Source organism: Nansenia antarctica (assembly GCF_963989245.1).
Source record: "Nansenia antarctica genome assembly, chromosome: 15".
Classification (NCBI taxonomy): Eukaryota; Metazoa; Chordata; class Actinopteri; order Argentiniformes; family Microstomatidae; genus Nansenia; species Nansenia antarctica.
This window is the reverse complement of record NC_137685.1, coordinates 16664210-16688760: the sequence shown is the minus strand read 5'-3', so window position 1 is coordinate 16688760 and position 24551 is coordinate 16664210. Positions and strand designations below refer to the sequence as shown.

Below are 24551 nucleotides of genomic sequence, written 5' to 3'. Positions count from 1 at the left end.
GTACCAAACAAGTCTTCTGTTACTGTGCATAAATACTTCATCCAAAACACATTGTTCCAGAAGTCATGGTGTTTGAAAATGCTTGGACGGCCTGGCCTGGCCATGTTGGCAGTTGTTTTAAATGTTCTCCACTTGTAAATTATTTTCAGGACAGTGGAATGGCTGATTTCTAATTTTTTGGAGATCTTTATAAATCCTCCCTTCCCAGACTCATACACATCTACAACCCTCTTTCTGCAGGCCTCAGAGAGCTCGATTTATCTCTCCATGGTGACACCACTCACTTCAACAATCAAGAGCAAACCAAACTAAATGTCTGAGGTTTAAATAAGACAGGCTCCTCCAAAATCCTCTCTAACAATGTTCTAATCATTTACACACAGAGTAGCAATACACAAAGTAGCAGTACATGTGGGGGGTGTCTTGTTTTTGCTCACAAGAAAATTGCATTTCCATTAATTCCATTTTACAAATAGATTAAATATTTAAGAAAATAATAATTTCTGTTTCATTTGATTAGTTATATTACCTCCATCCATCAATATTGTTCAAATGAAAATCAAATGTCCATATGTTTAAATATGTTGAAAAAGACAATGGTTTTCATGTAGTATCCTATCTTTTTCACATGACAGCTGCCACTAGAACTGGGATACTTGTCTTAATTAGTGTTCCTACTACTACTACTACGTAGGAACAGTATTGTTATTGGTGGTATACTCCTTATTATTCTTTTCCCCCGCTTTGGTCAAATAGCTCAAAAAGTCCCTGACCGAAAATGCTATAAATGTGCATGCCACAACTAGAGAGCAGCAGTAACTATGGCAGAAAGAATGACCATGATTAAACCATAGGTGGCGCTATAATAACCAAAAGTAAATAATTAACTTCAGAATGCTGGCATTTCCACCCCGGATGTATGAAACTTGGTACGTATGTGTCTTTCCTCATGGGGAACATATTTGCCTCAAGAACCGATAAGGTCCGCCATGATGGATTTTTCTGAAGGTGCAAAATCTGGCCAAACTTATAAAAATTAACTTAAAATCACCTGTAAGTCTGATTGGTCCAAAATTGCATATGGACATGCATGGTGCATGTCTCTCCTTAGGGTGTTAAAGGATAAGAGATCCATTCCAAGTTGGCGGAGAAAAAATATGACGGTCACAGTACAATTATAATGTCATAAAATCAGGATTTATACTGTGTAGACCTGTTCACAACAATACTACCAGACTATAACTGTGGTCCTATTAACAACAATACTACCAGACTATAACTGTGGTCCTATTAACAACAATACTGCCAGACTATAACTGTGGTCCTATTAACAACAATACTGCCAGACTAAATTGTGTAAACACTGTTGGGCCCCCTGTGGGGAGCATGCAGCGTCTGGCCAGTAGAGGGAGCTACAGGACTGGTGGAGAGTAGATGAAGACATGATTGAAGACTGGTTGGTGTCAATCATGTCATTGTCATTTGGCATTTAACTTGTGTGTTTTCTCTTTCGACAATCGGTAGGAAGTGATGGTGAGACCAAGACATAGGCCTACACTATGGACCAGTGAAGACATAGGCCTACACTATGGACCAGTGAAGACATAGGCCTACACTATGGACCAGGACAGCTTGGCCCGTGCGTCCTCTCTCTCCCTGGGTCGGCGCACGGAGACGGAGGCCCCCCTGGTGGGGCTACCGCAGCAGCAGCAGAAGCCTCCGGGTCTGGGCGGGTCACTCTCCTCCAGCCACAGCCAGTACACCATCCTCCTGGAGGAACCCCCACCACCACCCCACTCCTCCTCCTTCTCTTCCACCCGGCCAGGCTGCTCCACACCGCCTCCTCCTCCTCCTCCTCCCCTCCACCCCCACCTCCCCCATCGCCCCAGGGAAAAGCACCACCACCACCACCACCACCACCACCACCACTGCCAGGGCAGGCCTAAGCTCCGTTCCCTCAGTGTGCAGTATGGCCTGGGAGAGAGAGAGAGGCCCCAGAGCTCTGTCCGCGGTCGCTCTCGCAGCATCCAGTACTGCAGCCTGCACGAGGAGGTCCTTAAGGTCCTCTTACGTGTAGTCCTTTCCCATGGTGCTGATTGAGTCCATGATCTGTGGCACTTCGTAGTTGACCACCTGAGCCAACGTAGTTGACCTGCAGGTGGATCACGGACTTCCTGACTGACAGGTCTCAGCGGGTGAAGCTGGGGAAGAGCATTTCCAGCTCCAGGTCCACCAGCACGGGCTCCCCGCAGGGCTGCGTCCTGTCTCCAGCACTATTCTCCCTATACACCAACAGCTGTATCTCCCACCACCCCTCGGTCAAGCTCCTGAAGTTTGCAGACGACACCACACTGGTGGGCCTCATCTCCAGGGGGGACGAATCTGCCTACAGGGGTGAGATCGAGGGGCTGCAGAGCTGGTGCAGTTTTAACAATCTGGAGCTCAATGCTCTAAAAACAGTGGAGATGGTGGTGGACTTCCGTAGGAAAGCAGCCCTGCCCCCTCCCATCACGCTGGGAGGTACCCCGGTGGCCTCCGTGGAGTCATGCCGCTTTCTAGGCATGACCATCTCCCGGGACCTCAAGTGGGAGCGGAACACAGAGGCCCTCACGAAGAAGGCCCAGAAGAGGATGTTCTTCCTCCGGCAGCTGAGGAAATTCAGGCTGCCGAGGTCCATGATGGTCCAGTTTTACACGGCCATCATAGAGTCCATCCTCACCCACTCCATCATTACCTGGTTCCCTGCTGCAACGACCAAGGACAAGGCCAAGTTGCAGCGGGTAATACGCTCAGCAGAGAGGGTGATCGGCTGTCCCTTGCCCTCCCTCAACTCCCTGCATGACACCAGGGCTCTGAGGAGGGCAAGGAAGATCATGGCAGACCCCTTCCACCCCGGCCACGGCCTCCTCACCCTGCTTCCCTCTGGAAGAAGGTTGCGGCTGCCTATGGCATTAAAGGCTAAATGACTCTGGCTTCCCCCTCCCCTCCGCCTCCAAGTCTGCCCAGGACTGAACATGCACTGGACCTTGAATAACTCTGAAAGACTCGACGGCACGGTGTTGAACGACCAAAAAGTGTTTGTCGGACACTGGAAGTCTCGCAAAGAGCGAGAGTTCACTAACGTGTACGTCAAGAACTTTGGGGAGGATATGGACGACCGACGCCTGAAGGAGAGGTTTGAGAGATTCGGACCGGCCCTGAGCGTCCGGGTCATGACTGATGGCGCTGGTAGATCCGTGGGTTTTGGATTCGTCAACTTCTAGAGGCACGAGAACGCCAAGAGGGCCGTCGAGGAGATGAACGGCCAGGAGATAAACGGGAGGCGGGTCTATGTGGGCCGGGCCCAGAAGAGAGGAGAGCGCCAGGCTGTCCTGAAGAGCCAGTTTGAGCAACTGAACCAGGGCCACAGGACCACATACCAGGTGTGTGTTTATGAAGGAAAAAATGTGACAGCTGCTGGTGAAAAGTAGTCAAAGCAACCAGTAGGCAAAGTCATTTTTCTGTTTTTTAAACTGCAGATTGTACGCTTTCAAATGATGTGTCATACAATCACAATCCAGAGAAAAAGCTGTTTAAAGAGTTGGTTGTTTTTCACACCTTCACACAGCCAGCTAATGGGCGGTAACACAACCACTCCCCCTCTAGATTGACAGCTGTCAATATAATTTTAATTTAATTTAATTTTGCCATTTAGCAGACGCTTTTATCCAAAGCGACTTACAATTACGAATTACAGGGACATTCCCCCTGGAGTAACTGAGGGCTAAGTGCCTTACTCAAGGGCACACTAGTAGTGGTGTGGCTTCAGGCGGGATTTGAACTCACAACCTTCCGATCCCAAGTCCAACTCACTATCCACTAGACCACCACTACCCCTTCATATATCTGTCAGTGTTAGTCACTGGGTCAGATAGCTACAGCTAACATTATTATGTGTATAAGAAAAAGAAGCTGATAGTCTCGGTAAACATTGCTGATGTATTTGAGGTATAAAAACATCTCACTAAACATGCTCTCTCTCTACCAGCAGGGTGTCAACCTGTACGTGAAGAACTTGCACGACCGCTTGGACGACGACCAACTGCACAAAGAGTTCTCCCGCTTCGGAACCATCACCAGCAAGGGATTCGGCTTCGTGTGCTTCTCCTCCCCCGAGGCGGCCACCAAGGCCGTGAACGAGATGAACGGCCGCATCGTGGCCACCAAGCCCCTGTACGTGGCCCTGGCCCAGCGCAAGGAGGAGCGCCAGGCTCTCAGAACCAACCGGAACATGCCACAGAGGATGGCCAGCGTCTGCGCCGTTCCCGACCCAGACTTCCTACCTAACTTACCCTACCAGGTTGCTCCCCCACCTGGACTCTTCATGGCTTCTCACATTCCACAGACCCAGGACTGTGGAACCGCCCAATACTTCTCAGCTCAGCTGAGACCCATTCATCACCTGGCTACCCTCGAACCTGAGGCGAAACCTCAGCACTTCAAGAACACGCCCGACGACACCACCACGTCTCCATGGGCTACCGGGCCTCAGACCTTCGATGCTATGACCCCCGCCACACCTTCCCAGGTGCCCCGTAGGATGACGTCTCAGCACATAGGTCAGTTTATTTAGTGAAGCATCCCTGCGCATAGCAAGGTTCCCACGGGTCCTTGAAACCCTTGAAAGTTTGTGAGTTTGGGAAAAATAAATCAAGGTCTTAAAGGTTTTTTGAAAATAGACATGGGCCATTGAAAGTGCTTGAATTCCCCTCTCTCTCTCGCTAAAAAATAAATAATATATATTCAAAAATGTTTTACTCAGCTCGTCAACTAGCTCCGTCTCAAACTATGCCGTGTTGGGTCCTTGAATTTGAGGGAATCGAGTCTTGAAAGTCCTTGAAAGGTGCTTGAATGGGATGTTTCAGAAGGTGTGGGGACCCCTGACATAGAGACAAGAGCACTATCCAAACATTTGCCATAAATATCCCTTTGGTTATGCTTATCTTCCCCTCTCAGCTACCCAGGCCTTGAGAAAGCACCCTGCCGTTGCAGATGGTGATCCAGCTATGGCACGGCTGCACGCTGTGCCCCAGAACAAGTCCACAGCTGGTGTACACGACCGCCAGCAGCACACGGCTCCCCAGCTACAAGTCCCCGTGCAGCAGCCTGCTGTCCATGTCCAGGACCAGGACCAGGAGACACTGACTGCCTCCATACTGGCTACAGTTCCCCATGAGGACCAGAAGCAGATGATAGGCGAGTCTATTTGTCTGTTTCTATGGATCCCCATTAGCTGTTACAGTTACTGTAGAATTTCTACCTTCTGAAATGATGGCTATGACTGGTGTTATCAAGCGAAAATGTTCTTTATATACAAATCTGCTGACATACACTTGTGATCACTTTCAATTCAATAAAACAAGCTGTTAGATATTCACTTTCATATTCTGGACGGTACAATTTGCATTTCTCAAAAACAACAAACTGTCGACTTCTGTGAGACGTCTTGTTGCAAGGCATTCTGGAACCTGCAGTTCTGAAACCCATTCTTTAACTAATACAACAGAAATGTACTTCTTGTTTTTTAACTACCTTAACGATAAATAATAACTCTTAACTGTCAATCAATCATGTAACATATTAATCAATCTCTTTTAACTGTCAATCAATCATGTAACATATTAATCAGTCTCTTTTAACTGTCAATCAAACATGTAACGTATTAATCAATCTCTTTTAACTGTCAATCAAACAAGTAACATATTAATCAATCTCTTAACTGTCAATCGATCAGGTAACCTATAAAGTTACAACAGTTACTGTTACTGATATCTATTCTCCCCTCCCTCCAGGTGAGCATCTCTTCCCATCCATCCTCAGCATGCACCCCAGCATCGCCCCCAAGGTCACGGGCATGCTGCTGGAGATGGGACAACCGTGATCTGCTGCGCCTGCTGGCGTCTCCTGAGGCGCTGCGCTACCAGGTGGATGAAGCGGTCGCTGCGCTGGAGGCCCACTGGGCTGAGGAGGCTGCACAGAAAATTGGCCACTTCCCAGAGTTCCAAGCGGCTAACGCATAAAAAAGGAGACCCGGACTATGAAACAATACCGATTCACCGATGGAATAAAATGTTAGCATTGAAAAAAAACGATTACGAAATGAATAAATTATTTCATTAGGAAATTAAATTGATGGACTCGGCTGTGTCTAGAAAAGGGTAAACTGGACCTTGACGATAAAAGTAAAAACCCTGGTTGGACTAGATGAATGAATGGACTTTATTGTCATTGCTACAGTACAGGCAGTGGCGTGCAGTCAGGTGAGGCAGGGTAGGCAGTGCCTCACCCAGGCATTTAAGAAAGAAAAAGAATATAAGTCTTTTTTAAATATTTTTTTATCTAAAAAAAATATTTTTTTTTTAAATTTATTTTACTAATTATTCTTAACTTTAATGTGTTAAAATGTTGTTAAAATAAAAATAAATGATGTAAAATGTGTTGTTTTAAAAATAGAATGCATGCCCTGGCACCAGGAGAGTTTGCTCCCAAAGCTAGCTGATTGCTGATTGCTGGCGAGAGGCACCTGTGTGTGCGAGAGGCAGACTGTGCTTGTGCTTCTGTGCTATGCGAAGTGATAGACCAACGGTTTCGTAGGTTTGCGCATGCGTAGTCTGTTCTCACATTGTCTTCATTGATGGACGTTGAGGCACCGTCCCACGCTGCTTCTGACTGTCTGACAGCATGATTGACAGTTTGCGTTTGGCTTGTTTGGCTTGCCGTAGCGGCATTCCTCTGCTGTTCGCGCCGCGGTTCTAAATTTCCCCAGCTAACTTGCGATAGGCATCATGGATATCCAACAGTTAAAAAGATGTTCAACCTTCAGTTTTGAGCAAAAACGAAATGTGATTGAAAATGGGAGGGCAACACCTGACCTATCTCAATTAACCCAAAGGAAGGGACAGAAGATTGTACGAACATTTCAAAACGGAATGGTACAAAAAAAAGGACTGGCTGTGTGGATGTAGCCAGGCTAACAAGCTATTCTGCTTCCTTATTTCTTATTTCTTATTTCTTTGCCTATTGTTCTCGTCTAGCGACAGTGTGTGGGTGAAAGGGGGCTACTGTGAAGAAGAGCTTTAGAGAAGCATGAAAAATCCACAGCCCACATCCACTCTCAGATGGCCTTGGAAACCTTTGGCAAAAGTCGCATAGACATGGCCCTGGATGAGCAGCACCGGCTGCATGTTACTGCACACAACGCAAAGGTAAAGGAGAACAGGGACATCTTGAAAAGCCTAATTGATGCAACATGCTACCTTGCTAAACAAGAATGAGCATTTCGGGGGCACGACGAGAGCAGTAGCTCCATCAATCGTGGGAATTATGTCGAACTTGGCTATTGCGTGCCGGTTCAAATGCTGTAAATCCTGTGTTGTTGATGCAGGTGAATTTATATTGTCATTGAGCTGTTTTGCGTGCTGCTGTAAATCCTGTTGAGATGCAGGTGAATGTAGGCAATGCCATACAGGCTGTTGCGCTACGCTGTGTGTAGTTATGAGATAACAATACATTTGACATTTTTGACCAGCTATTTGATAGTATAGTATATATGGGCTATGTGATTGACGTTATAGTATAGTATATTAGCCTACATTACATTACAGTCATTTAGCCGACGCTTTTATTCAAAGCAACTTACAATAATTGCATTTAACGTAGGAGTGTACTGCTTTTTTAAGGCAAAATGAAGAATAGCAAACAAAAAATACAGTATAGCAATATAGCATAGAGAAGAATAGCAAACTAACAATACAATAGGTGCTTAAGAGGGAGGATCCTGGTAGTAGGCCTACTTCTTGAAGAAGTGAGTTTTGCGGCAAAAGATATAAGGGCTATTGATTGCCTTTATAGTATGCGCTATTGAAGTCTGGCTGCTGCGTTAATCGCATTTTTTATTTTTTTAATAGCTCACTGCCTACCCAGCCAATGACCTCACTGCACGTTACTGAGTACAGGTACCAAACAACGAAATTTAGGAGGGGTGGCTCCCCTGGTGTTAGGAAAAGGGGGGGGAAAAAAAAAACTTTTTAAAAAAATCACAAGAAGGGAAGGAGCTGGTTTACATAAATAAAGGCTATGTACACAATCCACTGTACTATACTGTACAGATAGACGACTAGGGTTGTCATATTGCACAATAGTATTGTTTCACGTTATTTAAAGTGTCACAGTTTGCAGGCTTGAAATGTACATGTTTGTGCCTCAGCACTACACCTGATTTTTTTTCAGTCCAGCAGCTGCCATACAATCCGTCCAGACTGTCCAGGGCCCAGAACTTAGGTCTTTGCTGTGTTTAGGGCCTGGACGGCCCTGTGGTAGAAGCTGTTCTTCAGTCTGTTAGTCTTAGCGGCCAGGGTCCTGAACCGCCTTTTCGAGGGCAGCCTGGTAAAGTGTACGTACCCAGGGTGGGTCGGGTCCCTGGAGATCTTGGAGGCCTTCCTGAGACAGCGTGTGTTGTACAGCTCTTCCAGAGAGGGGAGGGGGGCGCCGGTGATCTTCTGTGCTGTTCTCACGACTCTCTGTAGCGCAGATAGACCAACAACAAGGCCTCCTAAGTGGTAACTGGACTGCACTTATACAGCGCCTTTATCCAAAGTGCTTTACAACGGCCTCTCATTCACCCATTCACGCACACATTCACACACCAACGGCGGCAAGCTACCATGCAAGGTCGCCGGCCCGCTCACTCACTGGGAGCAATTTGGGGTTCAGTGTCTTGCCCAAGGACGCTTCGACATGTGCCCAGCCGGGGACTCGAACCGCCGATCTGCCAACCTTGCGATCATTAGTCGGCGGCTCTACCTCCTGACTCCTGGTGAATGAACTACTAAACCCCTCAAAAAAAGTTTGGAAACGTTATTTCAGTCGATTCTTGCTCCCCTTTAGTAATACCAATTGGTATTGTATTTTATATCGTTGGAAAGCCTGATTAGTCACCTTTACAACGAGGTACAACTTGTAAGGATCATGCATTCGTGGAATGAGTTACACAGCTAAAGGTGTGGGTAGCGGCCCAAAATGTTTTGCCAAAAACGACTAGATCATTAGACAGCTGTACTTTTATGGCCCGGCGATCAGCTATGCACCGCCAGGGAGTGTGTGAAGTGTGCGCTCCCACAGGCACCTGGAGACATATATATAACACTAGGCTCCAGAGATCTGGATATTCTTCAATTCCTCTGTGCAGGTTGAATGAGCTGTCTGTGTGTGTGTGTGTGTGTGTGTGTGTGTGTGTGTGTGTGTGTGTGTGTGTGTGTGTGTGTGTATGTGTGTGTGTGTGTGTGTGTGTGTGTGTATCTGTGTGTGTGTGTGTGTGTGTGTGTGTGTGTGTGTGTGACATTATAGACCTGAACAGATGAAACCATCAGATGAAAGTCGTCCTCCCTCTTGTCTTCTTCTGTCCTGTGTTTCCAGGTCAGTTCGTGAGCTTAGAATGAGAAGGTTCTATCTCCGTTTAGAATGAGAAGGTTCTATCTCCGTTTAGAATGAGAAGGTTCTATCTCCGTTTAGAATGAGAATGTTCTATCTCCGTTTAGAATGTGTGAATCCCTCATCGGCTCCGCCCCCTCCTGCCTCGTTGGCGCTCGTTGAGCCTCATCAGGCTCAAGTGGAGACAGCTGGGTCCAGCTATCAACTCAGGAGGAGGCAGCCCTATAAGAAGCCCCAGAAACCTTCCTCCGACGCTTGATTATTTTGACCCATGTGGTTAGTAGTTTGGCTCTCCCTGTTGTCTCTTCTCGTTCAAGTAGTTTCTCTTCAGAGTTTTTGTTTGTTTGGTATTTTGCTAACCGTAGTTGTTTTCTTTGTTGATCCTCGCTCCCCAAAGGAACCTGCCTCCCCCTGCCTAGACCTCCTGCCTGCCTATCGACTACGTCTCCTGCCTATGTCCCTGCCTGCCTAACGACCACCCCTCCTGCCTATGCCCCTGCCTGCCTACCGCCTACTCCTCCTGCCTAACCCCCTGCCTGGCTGCCGCCTACTCCTCCTGCCTAACCCCCCCGTCTGCCTGCCTGCCGACTATTCCCCCTCTCTGCTCTGGACTGGTTAGTACACGTACATATTTCAACACTTCACTCATCTACATATCTACACCACACTAGTTTTGCACGCTAGACACTCACACCCAGACACATAGAGTACAGTTCCACTCACACCTCATTTACATTATCCAGTTCTCTGGCATCCACACATTCCCCCCACTTAGGCCCCGTTAGAGTAGGGTTATTCTTTTGTCCATCATTTTAATAAATCCTTTTATTATTAGTTTGCCTCTTGTGTCCGTCTGTTCTGGGGTTCTGCCACACTTGACTCTTTTGCTAGTGCTACCCTAACAGAATAATCAAGCCAAAATGAGTCAAGGCAGCACCTCGGGGCAGACGCCCGCAGTTAAGCCCAACCCAGTGTCCCATTCAGTTGACGAGCTTGTTTCCGCCCACGCGGCCGAGCTCGCGTCCCTCCAGGCGGAGTTGTGTAAGGCTTTCCCCTCCGTTCAGGGTAACATCGCTGAGCTCCAGAAGTCGTCCACCTCCGCCTCAGCTGCTCTCGCCTCCCTTGCTGTCCAGATGGGCACTCTTGTCTCTGCGGTGGCTTCCATCCAGCTGAGGCTGAACACGCTCCCTGGAGGAGCTGCAGTCCCTGCTCCCCCTGCTGATTCACCGGGGGTCCCAGCCCCCCCAGGGCGAGCTCCCGCCCAACCCGAGCCCAACCTGGTTACCCCTCGACCCTTTGGAGGGAACTTTGATCTGGGCAGAGGGTTCCTGACCCAGTGTGAACTTTTTTTTGCTTTCCAACCGTCCAAGTATGGGTCAGAAGAGGCTAAAGTAGCCTTCATTATGTCCCTCCTGGTGGACAAGGCTCTAGACTGGGCCATAGCCGTGGTGGGCAGAGACCCACATCTTGCCCAGGACTACGAGGCGTTCCGCCGGGAGTTTTCCTTTTTGTTTGACCACCCCTCTGACGGCGCGGACGCCGCCTCCAGGATGCTGGAACTCCGGCAAGGCTCCAGGACCGTCGCGGACTACACCTTAGAGTTCCGGATCCTCGCCGCCGACAGCGGGTGGGGAGACATAGCGCTCCTTTGCGCCTACCGGCGGGGTCTGAGTGAGGCGGTGAAGGACCTTATCGTCCGGGACCGCCCAGGCTCCCTTCAAGAACTGGTCACCTTGTCCCTACAAATGGATGAGCGCCTGCGGGAGCGCCGCCAGGAGCGCAGCCAACGCGCCGTGGGGCCCCCTCACTCGGTCCCCAGCCGCACGTCCTCTCTCCCCCGTTTTGCGGCCGCCCACTCGGCCCTGCCCCCTCGGGTTCCCATGCTCTCCCCAGCCCCGTCCACCTCTGAGTCAGCGGAGGAGCCCATGCAGGTCGGCCGGTCCCGCCTCTCTCAGGAAGAGAGAGAGCAGAGAATGCGGGGCGGGCTGTGCCTGTATTGCGGAAGACCCGGACACGTCCTCCGAACCTGCCCGGCGCGGCCAAAAGACCCGGCTCGCTAAAAGAGGGGTTTTTGGTGAGCCGTGCCTCGATCCCCCAACCCATCAAGAACCACAACCGGCTGTTCCCAGCCACCCTCTCCTGGGGTGAGGAGTCCATTTCTGCCGGCGCCCTCATTGACTCCGGGGCCGACGAGTGCTTGATGGACATCACCCTCGCTCGTCAGGCCGGCATCCCGCTCGTTCCCCTCGACCATGCCTTGTTCCCCCAAGCCATCGATGGGAGGCCCTTAGGTAGGATCACGCATAGCACTGAATCCCTCACCCTCACCATGTCCGGTAATCACGTCGAGACGGCACGTTTTCTTGTCCTCCACGCCCCCACTGCACCCCTAGTATTAGGTAGGCCGTGGTTGGAGAGACACGATCCCCACATCTCCTGGACCACTGGACGGATTTTGGGCTGGAGCATCCCCTGTCATGCCAACTGCCTACGCTCCGCCCTCTCTCCGTCCAGCGGTCCCAGGCCCTTAGTCTCTCCCCCGGACCTCACTGGTGTCCCCTCTACGTATCTTGACCTGGCCATGGTGTTTAGTAAGGACCGCGCCCTTTCACTTCCTCCTCACCGGCCGTATGATTGTCCCATCAACCTCCTTCCCGGGGCAGCCCTTCCCAAGGGTCGTCTCTACAACCTCTCGGTCCCGGAGAAGGAGGCAATGCGCAATTATATAGCCGAGTCCCTAGCCTCGGGTGTAATTCGACCATCGTCTTCCCCCCTCGCGGCGGGCTTCTTCTTTGTGGCGAAGAAGGATGGTGGCCTGAGGCCCTGTATAGATTTTCGTAGTTTAAACACCATCACTGTTAAGAATAAATACCCACTCCCCCTTATGAGTTCCACTTTCGAGCCACTCACTCACGCCCGGGTGTTCACTAAACTTGACCTCCGCAACGCCTACCATCTGGTTAGGGTCAAGGAGGGGGACGAGTGGAAGACCGGGTTCAACACCCACCTCGGTCACTTCGAGTACCTGGTCATGCCCTTTGGCCTGTCCAATGCCCCCGGAGTCTTCCAGGAGCTGGTCAATGACGTGCTGAGGGACATGATAAATGTTTTCGTGGTTGTTTACCTGGATGATATCCTGATCTTTTCCCCGACCATGGAGGAACACCACCAACACGTGCGCCTGGTCCTACAACGGCTCCTGGAGAATCGTCTCTTCGTCAAGGCGGAGAAATGCGTCTTCCACTCCTCCTCTGTGACGTACCTGGGTAACGTCGTGGAGGAAGGGCAAATGCGCGCCGACCCGGCTAAGATTAAGGCGGTGGCTGAGTGGCCACGACCCACCGACCGAACACAACTCCGGCGCTTCCTCGGGTTCGCCGGGTTTACCCGGCGGTTCATCAAGGGGTTTAGCCAGGTGGCGGCCCCTCTCACTGCTCTTACCTCCACTGTTCGCCCGTTCTCTTGGACCCCTGAGGCTGAGGCGGCCTTCTCCACCCTGAAGGGCCTCTTTACGACCGCGCCGGTGTTGGCCCACCCGGATCCAGCCAGGCAGTTCATCGTTGAGGTAGACGCTTCAGACACGGGCGTCGGGGCCGTTCTCACCCAGCGGTCGGAGGAGGACCAGAAGGTCCACCCGTGTGCCTACTACTCTCGCCGGTTTGACCCTGCCGAGAGGAACTACGATGTGGGCAACAAGGAGTTGCTGGCCATCCACGCTGCCCTCGGAGAGTGGAGGCACTGGCTGGAGGGGGCTAAGCTGCCGTTCCTAGTGTGGTCTGACCACAAGAACTTGACCTATATGAGGACGGCAAAAAGGCTTAACCCTAGACAGGCACGCTGGGCCCTGTTCTTCAGCCGATTCGACTTCACCCTCACCTACCGCCCGGGGTCAAAGAACGTCAGGGCGGACGCCCTCTCCCGGCTGTTCCCGGGGGAGTCCCCGGATATGCCGGTGACCCAAGACACCATCCTCCCCCCTACCCGGGTGGTAGGTGTCGTCACCTGGGCCATCGAGTCGGTGGTCAGACAGGCCCAGCGTGCCGAGCCGGACCCAGGTACCGGACCCCGGCACAGACTTTTTGTTCCCTCCACTGTCCGGCCGCAAGTGCTAGAGTGGGGGCACTCTAGTCACTTTGCCTGCCACCCTGGCTCCCACCGGACAGCGGAGTTTATCAGCCGACGTTTTTGGTGGCCCACACTCCGGGGGGACGTTAAGGAGTTTGTGGGTGCCTGCACCATCTGCTCCCGAAGTAAGGCCTCCCATCGTCCTCCTTCGGGCCTCCTATGTCCCCTCCCTATCCCCGGTCGTCCTTGGTCCCACATCGCTTTAGACTTCGTTACGGGGCTCCCCTTATCCAAGGGTAAGGACACCATCCTAACCATTGTGGACAGGTTTTCCAAGGCTGTCCACTTTGTCGCCCTTCCCAAGCTCCCCTCCGCGGCCGAGACTGCTGACCTCCTCACGCTCCATGTGGTGAGGCTTCACGGCATTCCCCACAACATTGTGTCCGACCGGGGCCCCCAGTTCATCTCCAAGGTGTGGCAGGCCTTCTGTAAGGGAATTGGGGCCTCGGTCAGCCTCACCTCTGGATACCATCCGCAGTCCAACGGACAGGCCGAGCGGACCAACCAGGCCCTGGAGGCAGCCCTGCGTTGTGTCACCACCAGCAACCCCGCCTCCTGGGCCAAGTACCTACCATGGGTGGAGTATGCCATCAACACCATGGAGAGCTCCGCCACGGGTATGTCCCCTTTTGAATGCTCCTTGGGCTATCAACCTCCTCTCTTTCCCCAACAGGAGCTGGAGGTGGCAGTCCCGTCCACCAGGGTCCACCTCCGCCGGTGTCGGCGCATCTGGAGGACCACCCGGACCGCTCTGCTGCGGGCCACTGAGCGGTCCCGTCGCTGTGCCGACCGGCGGAGGGTGCCAGCCCCGGCCTATCGTCCCGGCCAGAAGGTCTGGCTGTTGGCCCGGGACCTGCCCCTCCAGACCGCCCAGACCTCCTCCCGTAAGCTAAATCCCCGCTATGTTGGGCCCTACACTATTGACCGGATTATTAACCCTGCAGCGGTTCGATTAAACCTTCCCCCTGCTCTCAAGGTCCACCCAGTATTTCACGTGTCCCTCCTCAAGCCTGTTTCCACTAGCCCCCTGTCCCCCCCCGTTCCAGCCCCCCCACCTCCCCGGGTCCTGAAGGATGGCGACCAGGTGTGGACGGTTGACCGCCTACTGGCTGTCCGCCGTAGGGGACGGGGGTTCCAGTATCTGGTGGACTGGGTGGGTTACGGCCCCGAAGACCGGAGCTGGGTGCCCCCGTCCTACCTCGCCGACCCCACACTCCTGGAGGATTTCTATCTGGCCCACCCGGACGCTCCAGGACGGTCGTCAGGTGCCTCCCCTAAGGGGGGGGGTACTGTTGTGAATCCCTCATCGGCTCCGCCCCCTCCTGCCTCGTTGGCGCTCGTTGAGCCTCATCAGGCTCAAGTGGAGACAGCTGGGTCCAGCTATCAACTCAGGAGGAGGCAGCCCTATAAGAAGCCCCAGAAACCTTCCTCCGACGCTTGATTATTTTGACCCATGTGGTTAGTAGTTTGGCTCTCCCTGTTGTCTCTTCTCGTTCAAGTAGTTTCTCTTCAGAGTTTTTGTTTGTTTGGTATTTTGCTAACCGTAGTTGTTTTCTTTGTTGATCCTCGCTCCCCAAAGGAACCTGCCTCCCCCTGCCTAGACCTCCTGCCTGCCTATCGACTACGTCTCCTGCCTATGTCCCTGCCTGCCTAACGACCACCCCTCCTGCCTATGCCCCTGCCTGCCTACCGCCTACTCCTCCTGCCTAACCCCCTGCCTGCCTGCCGCCTACTCCTCCTGCCTAACCCCCCCGTCTGCCTGCCTGCCGACTATTCCCCCTCTCTGCTCTGGACTGGTTAGTACACGTACATATTTCAACACTTCACTCATCTACATATCTACACCACACTAGTTTTGCACGCTAGACACTCACACCCAGACACATAGAGTACAGTTCCACTCACACCTCATTTACATTATCCAGTTCTCTGGCATCCACACATTCCCCCCACTTAGGCCCCGTTAGAGTAGGGTTATTCTTTTGTCCATCATTTTAATAAATCCTTTTATTATTAGTTTGCCTCTTGTGTCCGTCTGTTCTGGGGTTCTGCCACACTTGACTCTTTTGCTAGTGCTACCCTAACAGATAAGGTTCTATCTCCGTTTAGAATGATAAGGTTCTATCTCCGTTTAGAGTAGTTCAGAGATATTGAGCGTCAAAGTTTGTACATTCCATTATGTTTTGTGAGATGGAACCTTTGTATTTTGTTCATTACTAACTCAAAAATTTCAACATTTTAAAAATAACACCACACCGGCATTAATAAACACCTAATGGATCAGATTATGTAAAAAACTCGATTTTGACAAAAATTGAGATAGAACCTTATACTTCTAACGTCACAAGTTAGCATAAAGGACATGTAGATAGAGAGAGGAGGACGCTGCTGCTTTAGATCATTGGGACCTGGACTGGCTGTTGATACACAGGATATATTGAGGTCCATGAGCTATAAATGGCCAAACGGACATTCTGAAAGTAAGTGAAATCTGCGTCTATAACACAACAAATGTGGAAAAGGCGCAGGGGTCAGAATACTTTTCGAAGCCACTGTATTTGTGGATAGGCTACGTTTAAGTGTAATTGTTCCAGTCGTTTATATTTTATTTTGTCGTTAAATCGTTTCCTTGATCGATATCGTTAACCTTTTTATGTTTCTAATTCGACTTGCTTAGCCTAGTCTTGACTCACGCATTAACGCATTATTGTCTTAATCTTGATATTAAAAACCTTACGAAAAACACAATTCTACAAGTCTGATATATAGGACATGCAGGGAGACATTTCAAACCCCAACATCATGAAACAAACACGAGTCACGACAATGTCAATTAACCATCATATCTTCATTGAAGCATTAACCTGTCGTCGCCTGTGATTAAAAATATTGGTCCGGATGAGAAAAAAGGGATAGAAAACGGGTCTTCAGTAACTAAACAGTTGTTAATCAGTGTAGTTCAAGTTACATTTACCCGTTATAGTGCCTCCCACACAGGCGTATGCTCTCTAATACAATACCAAATTCAACCATCTGGTTAACTCTTTATGTCTTTCTAATGTGTCTTTCTAACTTTTTTTTGTCTTTCTTCGTAAGAAATAACTTGCTTAGCCTGGCCTTTTAATATGAATACAATAAATACATTACATTACGAGACAAATAGCCTAGTGTTTTAATGTTCCAAAACGATACAAGCTGGATATACTGTATAGCCAATTGACATTTCAAGACCCAATATCATGAAAAAACAAGCACAATCATCATATCAATTTACCATTTCAAATATCATAATTTAACTAAACTGCAAGTGAGGGGTATTACCTGTGGCCGCCTGCGATGAAAAATGTTTGAATGAAAAAGGAATGGAGCGCAGATGATACCAGCTTAAAGCAGGTATTACCAGCATAAAGCAGGTATTACCTGGGCGGTTAGTGTTACGCTTATGCAGGTGGGTGTATTTCGGGAGTGGTATTTTCCCCATCTTTTCAGGATGAATGAATAAATGTATCCAAAAGCATCGGATAAATTCATGCATGGCAAAATACAGATAGGCCTATGTGAACAATATATAAATATGTTTAAATTCCAAGTGTTTCCCTCAACTACAGCAGTCACTGCATCAGGAGCTTTACTGAAGTCTACTTGAGCAGGGTCAACTGCGAAAGATAAACGGAAGGATTTTAGGCCTACAGTATATTCTGACAATTGGCCAAAAGGTGCGTTCTCTTCTTTGCACCCTATTAAGATGTTTTAATGATATTAGTAGGCTATGTAAATACTAGGTAGTACTTCCATGTCAGTTGACTAGGTAACATGAAAATCAGATGCAAAGTAGGTTTTAAGAGGAAACACATTGTAAGAGGAAAGGCTTTTGATCCCACCATCTGATCGTTTACCATAAACTAAACAAACTAAACCAAGTATGAACTCTAAGGGCCTATATTTATGAAGATAGATATGGGTCAAAACTCGTGAGGTTGTAGATTCGTGCAGTACAAATAAAAGTGCAAAGAGTGCAATGTCGGGAAGGCAGGCTCACCTCAGGTCAAAGGCCAGGGAGAAAGCGGCTCTGATGTGGAGGGGGAGACTATTCCAGAGCATAGGGGCGGCCTTAGAGAACTTGGGTCAAAAGTAATTTGAGCACTTTCAGCAACCCTGAAACTGAGAGAGCAGGGGGGGTGGACATGCAGTGAGTGATTGATTGCAGTGCTTCACCAATCACAAGACACAGTGGCGTAACGAGTCTGCACTGGGCCCTAATGCACTGGGCCCTAATGCACTGGGCCCTAATGCAAGATGGCCAGAGTGGGCCCGAGGGAGCGTGATTATTTCTGCAAAAAAATTTTGCGCAATTCATGCTTACAACAAGTTTTCGTATTTGTCAAGTATTTTTTGCCAAAATAAATAATAGCCTCGTAAAGGGTGCACTTTCCATAAGAGAGAGAGAGAGAGAGAGAGAGAGAGGGGGGGGGTCATATAAATCCATCCTTATTGAACCTCTACTGAAACAATGATTAGTCCATAGTCCAGCCTGAATTACTGTTTGTTAGCATAACTGTTTGTATGGTAGCAAAGTTGTTCAAAGGGCAGAATTGTTCTGTCAGTTAATTTTGGATATCTACCTCACGTGGCTGCAATGCTATTCATATTGCTAAAACTACACTAGAAAAAAAAAAAAAAAACCCACAAAACTAACTTTAATAAACCCCTGTTCGGTGCTCGATTGAGTTAACATTAGAACTAAGAGATGCAAAAATTGAATATATAAATCTGATATATCGGATTTATATTCACTGGAATAGTGAAAAGGAATAGGCCTAACTAAAGTGTTATATCTGTACATATATCTTTATGGCTTTTGCACTATTGCACTTGCATCTGTCTGGATGCCGAATGCGTTTCGTTGTCTCTGTACTTGTTCTTTGCCAATGACAATTAAATTTAATGTGAATCTGAATAAGGATGACTGAAACTCGGTCATGGAGAAGTGGATTTCTGTGTATTTGTCATTACTTCATCCCAGTGAATCTCACGACTGCGAGGAGTGGCTCCGAATGAACAATGTGTGGTAGACCAGCACTGACGGGAGGAGTTGTGGGACATGATTGGTTGGGGTAGATTAGATTAAATCAATTACGACAGTGGCTATGGGACCGGCAGATTATTCCGATCCTTGTATTGCAAACAAACAAACAAACAAAACAAAACAAAAAAAGGCCAAGCTACAAGTGAATGTAGCCAATTCATTTTCAGTAATTATGTTACGGATTTGATTTGGTCATTCTGTTGCTGCACACAACCTGAACGTAAAATCTCTGTTCAAGACTGTCCATACTCACAAGAATGTTCCTGTTACGCAGGCTGCATTCTTTGCACCTAGTGAAGTGCATTGGGTGCACATTTTGTGAGAAATTACAATTGAATGCAAACAATCCAGTTCAGCCCCTTGTGGAGCCCTCTGGCACCTGAGGCTGCATGCCTGTGTGTCGCTACCTCAGAGGAGAAGGATGACACCTAGACACTGGGACAGTAAATAAAATGGGGAGCAGGTACACACACACACACACACACACACACACACACAGTACAATAATGAATCTCATATATCTCACTGGTGGCCTGCTCCTCTCCTCACCCGCCTCAAGGCGTGAGTAGCCGAGTACCTGCAGGGGAGACTCAGCACCATGAACAGCGCCCATTCCAGCCCCTGGGCATTGGAGATGCAGGGAAACCCCACAGCTATGCACAGCTGCCCTGCATCTCCCAATGGACCTATCGCTAAGCCACACTCCTTTTGAAAACTCGGACAAACAAACAACGCTTCACTGACAGTGACAGACTGACCGACCGTGACTGAATGACATTCAATGACTTACAATGGCGGGAGTTGGCACATTTCTGATTTCTGATTTACCTAAGCAAGTAATAGACGTGTTTTTTTAAATTTTTTAAAGATGACAAGAATATTTAGTCCTCACAGGAGGAGGCACATAAAGAAAGCAGGAGACAGCAACAGAGGAAGTGAGCGGCTGAGCCAGACGCACGCACGCACGCTGCGGTGAGAGCAGGACTAAAGGCCGATTTAAGCTTCTGCGTCGAATTTATGCGCGTAGCCTGCGTAGACTACGTAAGCAGTCTCGCACTTTACACTTCTGCGTAGTTCGCTCTGCAATTACACCGTCACATCGCTAGGTGGCCGTGTGTTTTCTATGCCCCTGTGCTGTGCCTCTTCCGGTTAGGAACTCAACGGAGCTCAAAGCTCAAAGCGGCATAATAGCGATCTTTTTGTTGTTATGCTTGTTGTAAATAAAAGTTCTATGATGCATTGAAATGACATTAAACTAAGATAATACGATGGTTATCATAATTTTTCAAATCTTTATTAATAAGTAATTACAGAAAATGTAAATGACATTTCTGTCATGGCTTCCGCATTTTGGCCGACGAGAGAGTCGGAATCTTGTCGGAATCATGTGCTACCAAGCGGACCAATCACAGAGCTTATGGTTGCGTAGAAACTGACGTGTTCTTAAATTTTTGGAGATGTGCACGTCAACCCTCTCCGTAGGCAACGCAAGGCCACGCGGGACTACGCAAGGCTACAGCGTCGATTTTACGCAGAAGTTTAAATGGGCCTTAACCAGGGGTGAAAGTGGTTTGAGTTTCTTACAGGAACTATAGGCTACTACCCCAACCTTCATCGTTTCATATTGTTCTCCTCCTGCCCCCAGCTTCATGCATCCCTGAACACACACATCGTGGTGTTGGTGTCGAAATTAGAAACACTTTAGGGCTGCCATGTTTCACCAAAAGTTTGGAATGAGAGTTTTTGGTGGTGGAGCGACCCAAAACTGTGCACGTTTTGGTAGCGGCGGCCCCTCTCTCCCACACAATTATTTGTGCTAGTTTCCTGCAATTTTAAACCAGCACAAGAAATGAAAATAATTGGAACATTTGATAAAACAAGAGAAATTCAGATAATATATCTTAAGTCTTAATAAACAAATACAGTAGCCTACAGAGTCTAAAACAAAATTGGGCCTCATCAAGTGAACTCAACCCCTTGGTCAGCAGCAGAAATACCCTTGGTCATCATCTTATATACAGTGCATAGATGGCTATCATGTTATACAGTACATACCAGGGTTTTTCCTGGGTCAGAATCAAGCCTTGGAGGTTGATGTTGTGCGCGCGCAGTACGCCCAAATTTTCTTTGAGGGACCCCCAATTGTTGTATTTGTATTGGAAATTGTAATTATTATTATTCATAATAATAATAATAATAATAATAATAATAATAATAATAATAATACGATGCGATTTGAAAGTACCAGTAGGCTACCAGATACGTATGCACATATTTTGCTACCAGGGTTGCCAGATGGAATTGACAATTTCCAGCCCAACCAGTCTAAAAGCTGCCGAATCCACCCGTCCAGTGTGACCAAAAGTAGCCCAATCTGGCAACACAGCTTGCTTATGGAAGCATATAGTGGACTAAACTCAAATGTTAATGCAATTTGAGATTGCATTTGCATGTTCCACTTTTGCATGCATTCTTTCAGACAATATTCAAATTCAAATGCAATTCTAATGAGCGGATGTGTTTCCTAGAACATATAAATGCAATTGCTAATCACATTATTGCATTACAATTTGAATATTGACTCAAATAACGCAGGCAAAAGTGGCAAATGAATATGCTATTTTGGGATTGCATAGTCATTTTCACATTAGAATGACAATTTGAATTTTGTCAGCTACAAAGCGGATGTGTTTACTAGAACATGTAGGCCTAAATGCAATTGCGTATCACATTATTGCATTACAATTTGAATATTGACTCAAATAACGCAGGCAAAAGTGGCAAATGAATATGCTATTTTGGGATTGCATAGTCATTTTCACATTAGAATGAACTTTTGAATTTTGTCAGCTACAAAGCAGCGCATGACTTTGAAAATTAAATGTCAAATGGCTTTGCATTATCATTTTAATATTGACAGCGAATGTGCACATCAGGTACATGAAAATGAAAATGCAAATCATTAGAATTGCATTTGAATTTGGATATTGTCTGAAAGAATGCATGCAAAAGTGGAACATACAAATGCAATCTCAAATTGCATTAACATTTGAATTGGGTCCACTATATGCTTCCATACGGCGCAACTGTAATCCCGGTCGGACTGTCTCAGTGCCCAGTGCTGCCCACCCAACCACGTCGCGTCGCATCGGGTCTACTGTAAAGCGGGTTAACATGTCCTTTTCAAAGGTATTAAAATAGACGCAACGAAACATAACGTCAGCCATGTGTTTCCTTGTGGGAAATTATGGATCGTGAATCGTGATTGCTTCTGCACTCTGCAGCAATCGGATTTTGATTGACAGGCAGCTGCATCTCTTCCCCCAACGGCGTTCCGGCACAGAAAGTCTTGCCGGAACGCAGCACCGGACCGTTCCGGCCCACTTTCACCTATGGCCTTAACTACGGCACTGTATCCATGTTTAATGTTATTAAGTGTTCTGCTCTGCTGCCAGAGCGAGGGCCAGTGACGGTGGGAGAGACCCCCGGCAGCACAGGAGACAGACCCAGCAGAGACGGGGTCAAACATTAGCCACCGGGCCACCCCGGGCTAGACGCCAACCTGATGGCGTAGAGATCCTAGAGGAGGAATCTTTGTTGGCTCATGCTTCCCCCTCCCCCCCCTCCTGAGTTTGAGTAATGGCGAGAACCCCTAAGTTGGCTTTATTCCCCTTGTTCTTTTTTCTCTTTAATTAAATCCCTAAGTGGCTAACGGCCCCTCCTGTTTTGTGTCGTCTCTGGCTCATGTGCTTTTCCCTGGTCTTTTTATTCAAAAAGGCCTTTGACTGTTGAACCCGTGTTCATTCTTGTGATTTATTAAAACATTTAAAATGTTTACTATGTTTTCAACTTATTAGGTTTTTAGGTTGTTTTGTTTTTAACTCATTATGTAGTTTTTCTCTCTGTTGCACTGAGATTCTTTTGAATGAAAAGTGCAATACAAATAAAATGTATTATTATTATTATTATTTACAGTTTTTCTCTATCGCTTTAACACTAACATCGATCGGAGTCTCAAACACAATGACCAAGACCTGAAACTGGTGTATTTTATCTCACACCAATTTTTCACAATGACAAACACATTTCTTGCTTGTCACTCATTTTGCAGCTCTAAACCACACAGGTAACAAAACACTAAATACAATTCTCTAACGTGCTATACATGCCATATAGGTGAAAAATCCATTACATCAGCCCTATAACACCGGTTTTACCTGATGGTGTACCCATCATGGCTGTAAATCAACCCATACTTATTGATTGATTGATTGAGAATGTTTATTTTGGTCCCCTATACAATTCACAATACAGATATAAGAAGATGTGCATAGTCACAATTTATAACATCAGGACCAAAAAGGTGTAGGCTGAAGCCGTGGCTTATTGCGCCTACCCTTGTTACATGTATGCATGTCCCCCCATGAATGCATAATCAAAACATTGAAACTTTTATAAACAAAAATGTCACTTACGCATGTCAACAAAAAGTAAAAAAACAAAAACAAACAAAAACTATATTTAAACCTCTGTTTTATACTTCTTAATCATCTTATTTTTAAATATTTTTAAAAATCCTTTTAATGTACTACACATTTTCATTTCCTTTTCAAAAGTATTCCATAAATTAACTCCTTTAACTGTTATACATCTTTGTTTTGCATTTGTTCTAATCTTTGTTTTCATAAACATACATATTCCTCTGAGTTCATAATTACTCTGTCTAACTTGAAATAGTCTCTGGATACAGTCTGGAAGCATCTTATTTTTTACTTTATACATTACTTTATACATTACCATTTTGAAGTCCACCAATTCTTTAAATTTGAGATCATAGGTGTTTATGAATAATTTGTTAGTTGGTTCTTGATAGGCAGCTCTGTTTATAATTCGTATATCTCTTTTCTGTAGTAAATAAATTGGATTTGTGATTGTTTTGTATGTGTTTCCCCACACTTCCACACAGTAGGTTATGTATGGAACTATTAGAGAACGGTACAATATGTGTAATGAATTTGGATTAAGTATGTCTTTCGTTTTATGCAGTATTGCAATAGACTTTGATATTTTAGTCTTTAAGTAGTTTATGTGTGTTTTCCAACATAGTTTGTGGTCTATAACAACTCCCCAAAATTTGTTTTCATAAACTCTTTCAATTTCAACATTATCTATCTTGATTTGTACTTGACTATTAATTTTTCGATTTCCAAATATCATAAGTTTAGTTTTTTCTAAGTTCAATGACAACTTGTTTGTGTCAAACCATCGTTTTATAGTTTTTAGTTCCGTTTCCACTGTATCCAGAAGCTGCTCCAAATCTTTGCCAGAACAAAATAAATTTGTATCATCTGCAAACAAAACAAAATTTAACAACTTGGACACATTGCAAATATCATTGATGTATAAAATAAACAGCTTTGGACCCAGCACTGAACCTTGTGGGACCCCACATGTGACCCTTAGCAGTTCAGATTTATCATTGTTTATTTGTACATACTGGTGTCTATTATCAAGATAGTTTCTAATCCATAAATTTGCTATCCCTCTAATTCCATATCTATCAAGTTTTCTTATTAATAATCTATGATCAATAGTATCAAATGCTTTCTTTAGATCTATGAATATCCCTACAATATAATCTTTACTTTCAATTTTTGTGGATATTTTTTCTTATAGTACAGTACCTGGAGGGCTTGGCAATCACTTCATGTAAGCATGATTCATTTGAGGCATTCATTGATGCATTCGAAATTCCAACGCTTCTTGTCTAGCAACTATATGTCCTATGAGGGCTGTAAGCAAATCCCTCTATGCTTTCACTCCATACAGTTCTACAGCACCATTCTTCTAGTGTCTGCTGCTGCAAGAGCTG

At 47.0% G+C, this 24551-nt stretch overlaps 1 protein-coding gene across 1 annotated transcript in view; it reads left to right on the top strand.

The window, feature by feature from the left end:
• Positions 1-4270: 4270 nt before the first annotated feature.
• Positions 4271-24551, top strand: part of LOC308171193 (beta-1,4 N-acetylgalactosaminyltransferase 2-like) — a gene marked incomplete at both ends in the record, with an annotated part of 59696 nt that continues 39415 nt past the window's right edge. The window contains 4 exons of the mRNA XM_080546045.1: positions 4271-4598; positions 9454-9461; positions 11576-11759; positions 12753-13033. Of these exons, the coding sequence (XP_080402171.1) occupies positions 4271-4598; positions 9454-9461; positions 11576-11759; positions 12753-13033 (801 nt within the window). The remainder of the gene's footprint in view (positions 4599-9453; positions 9462-11575; positions 11760-12752; positions 13034-24551) is intronic.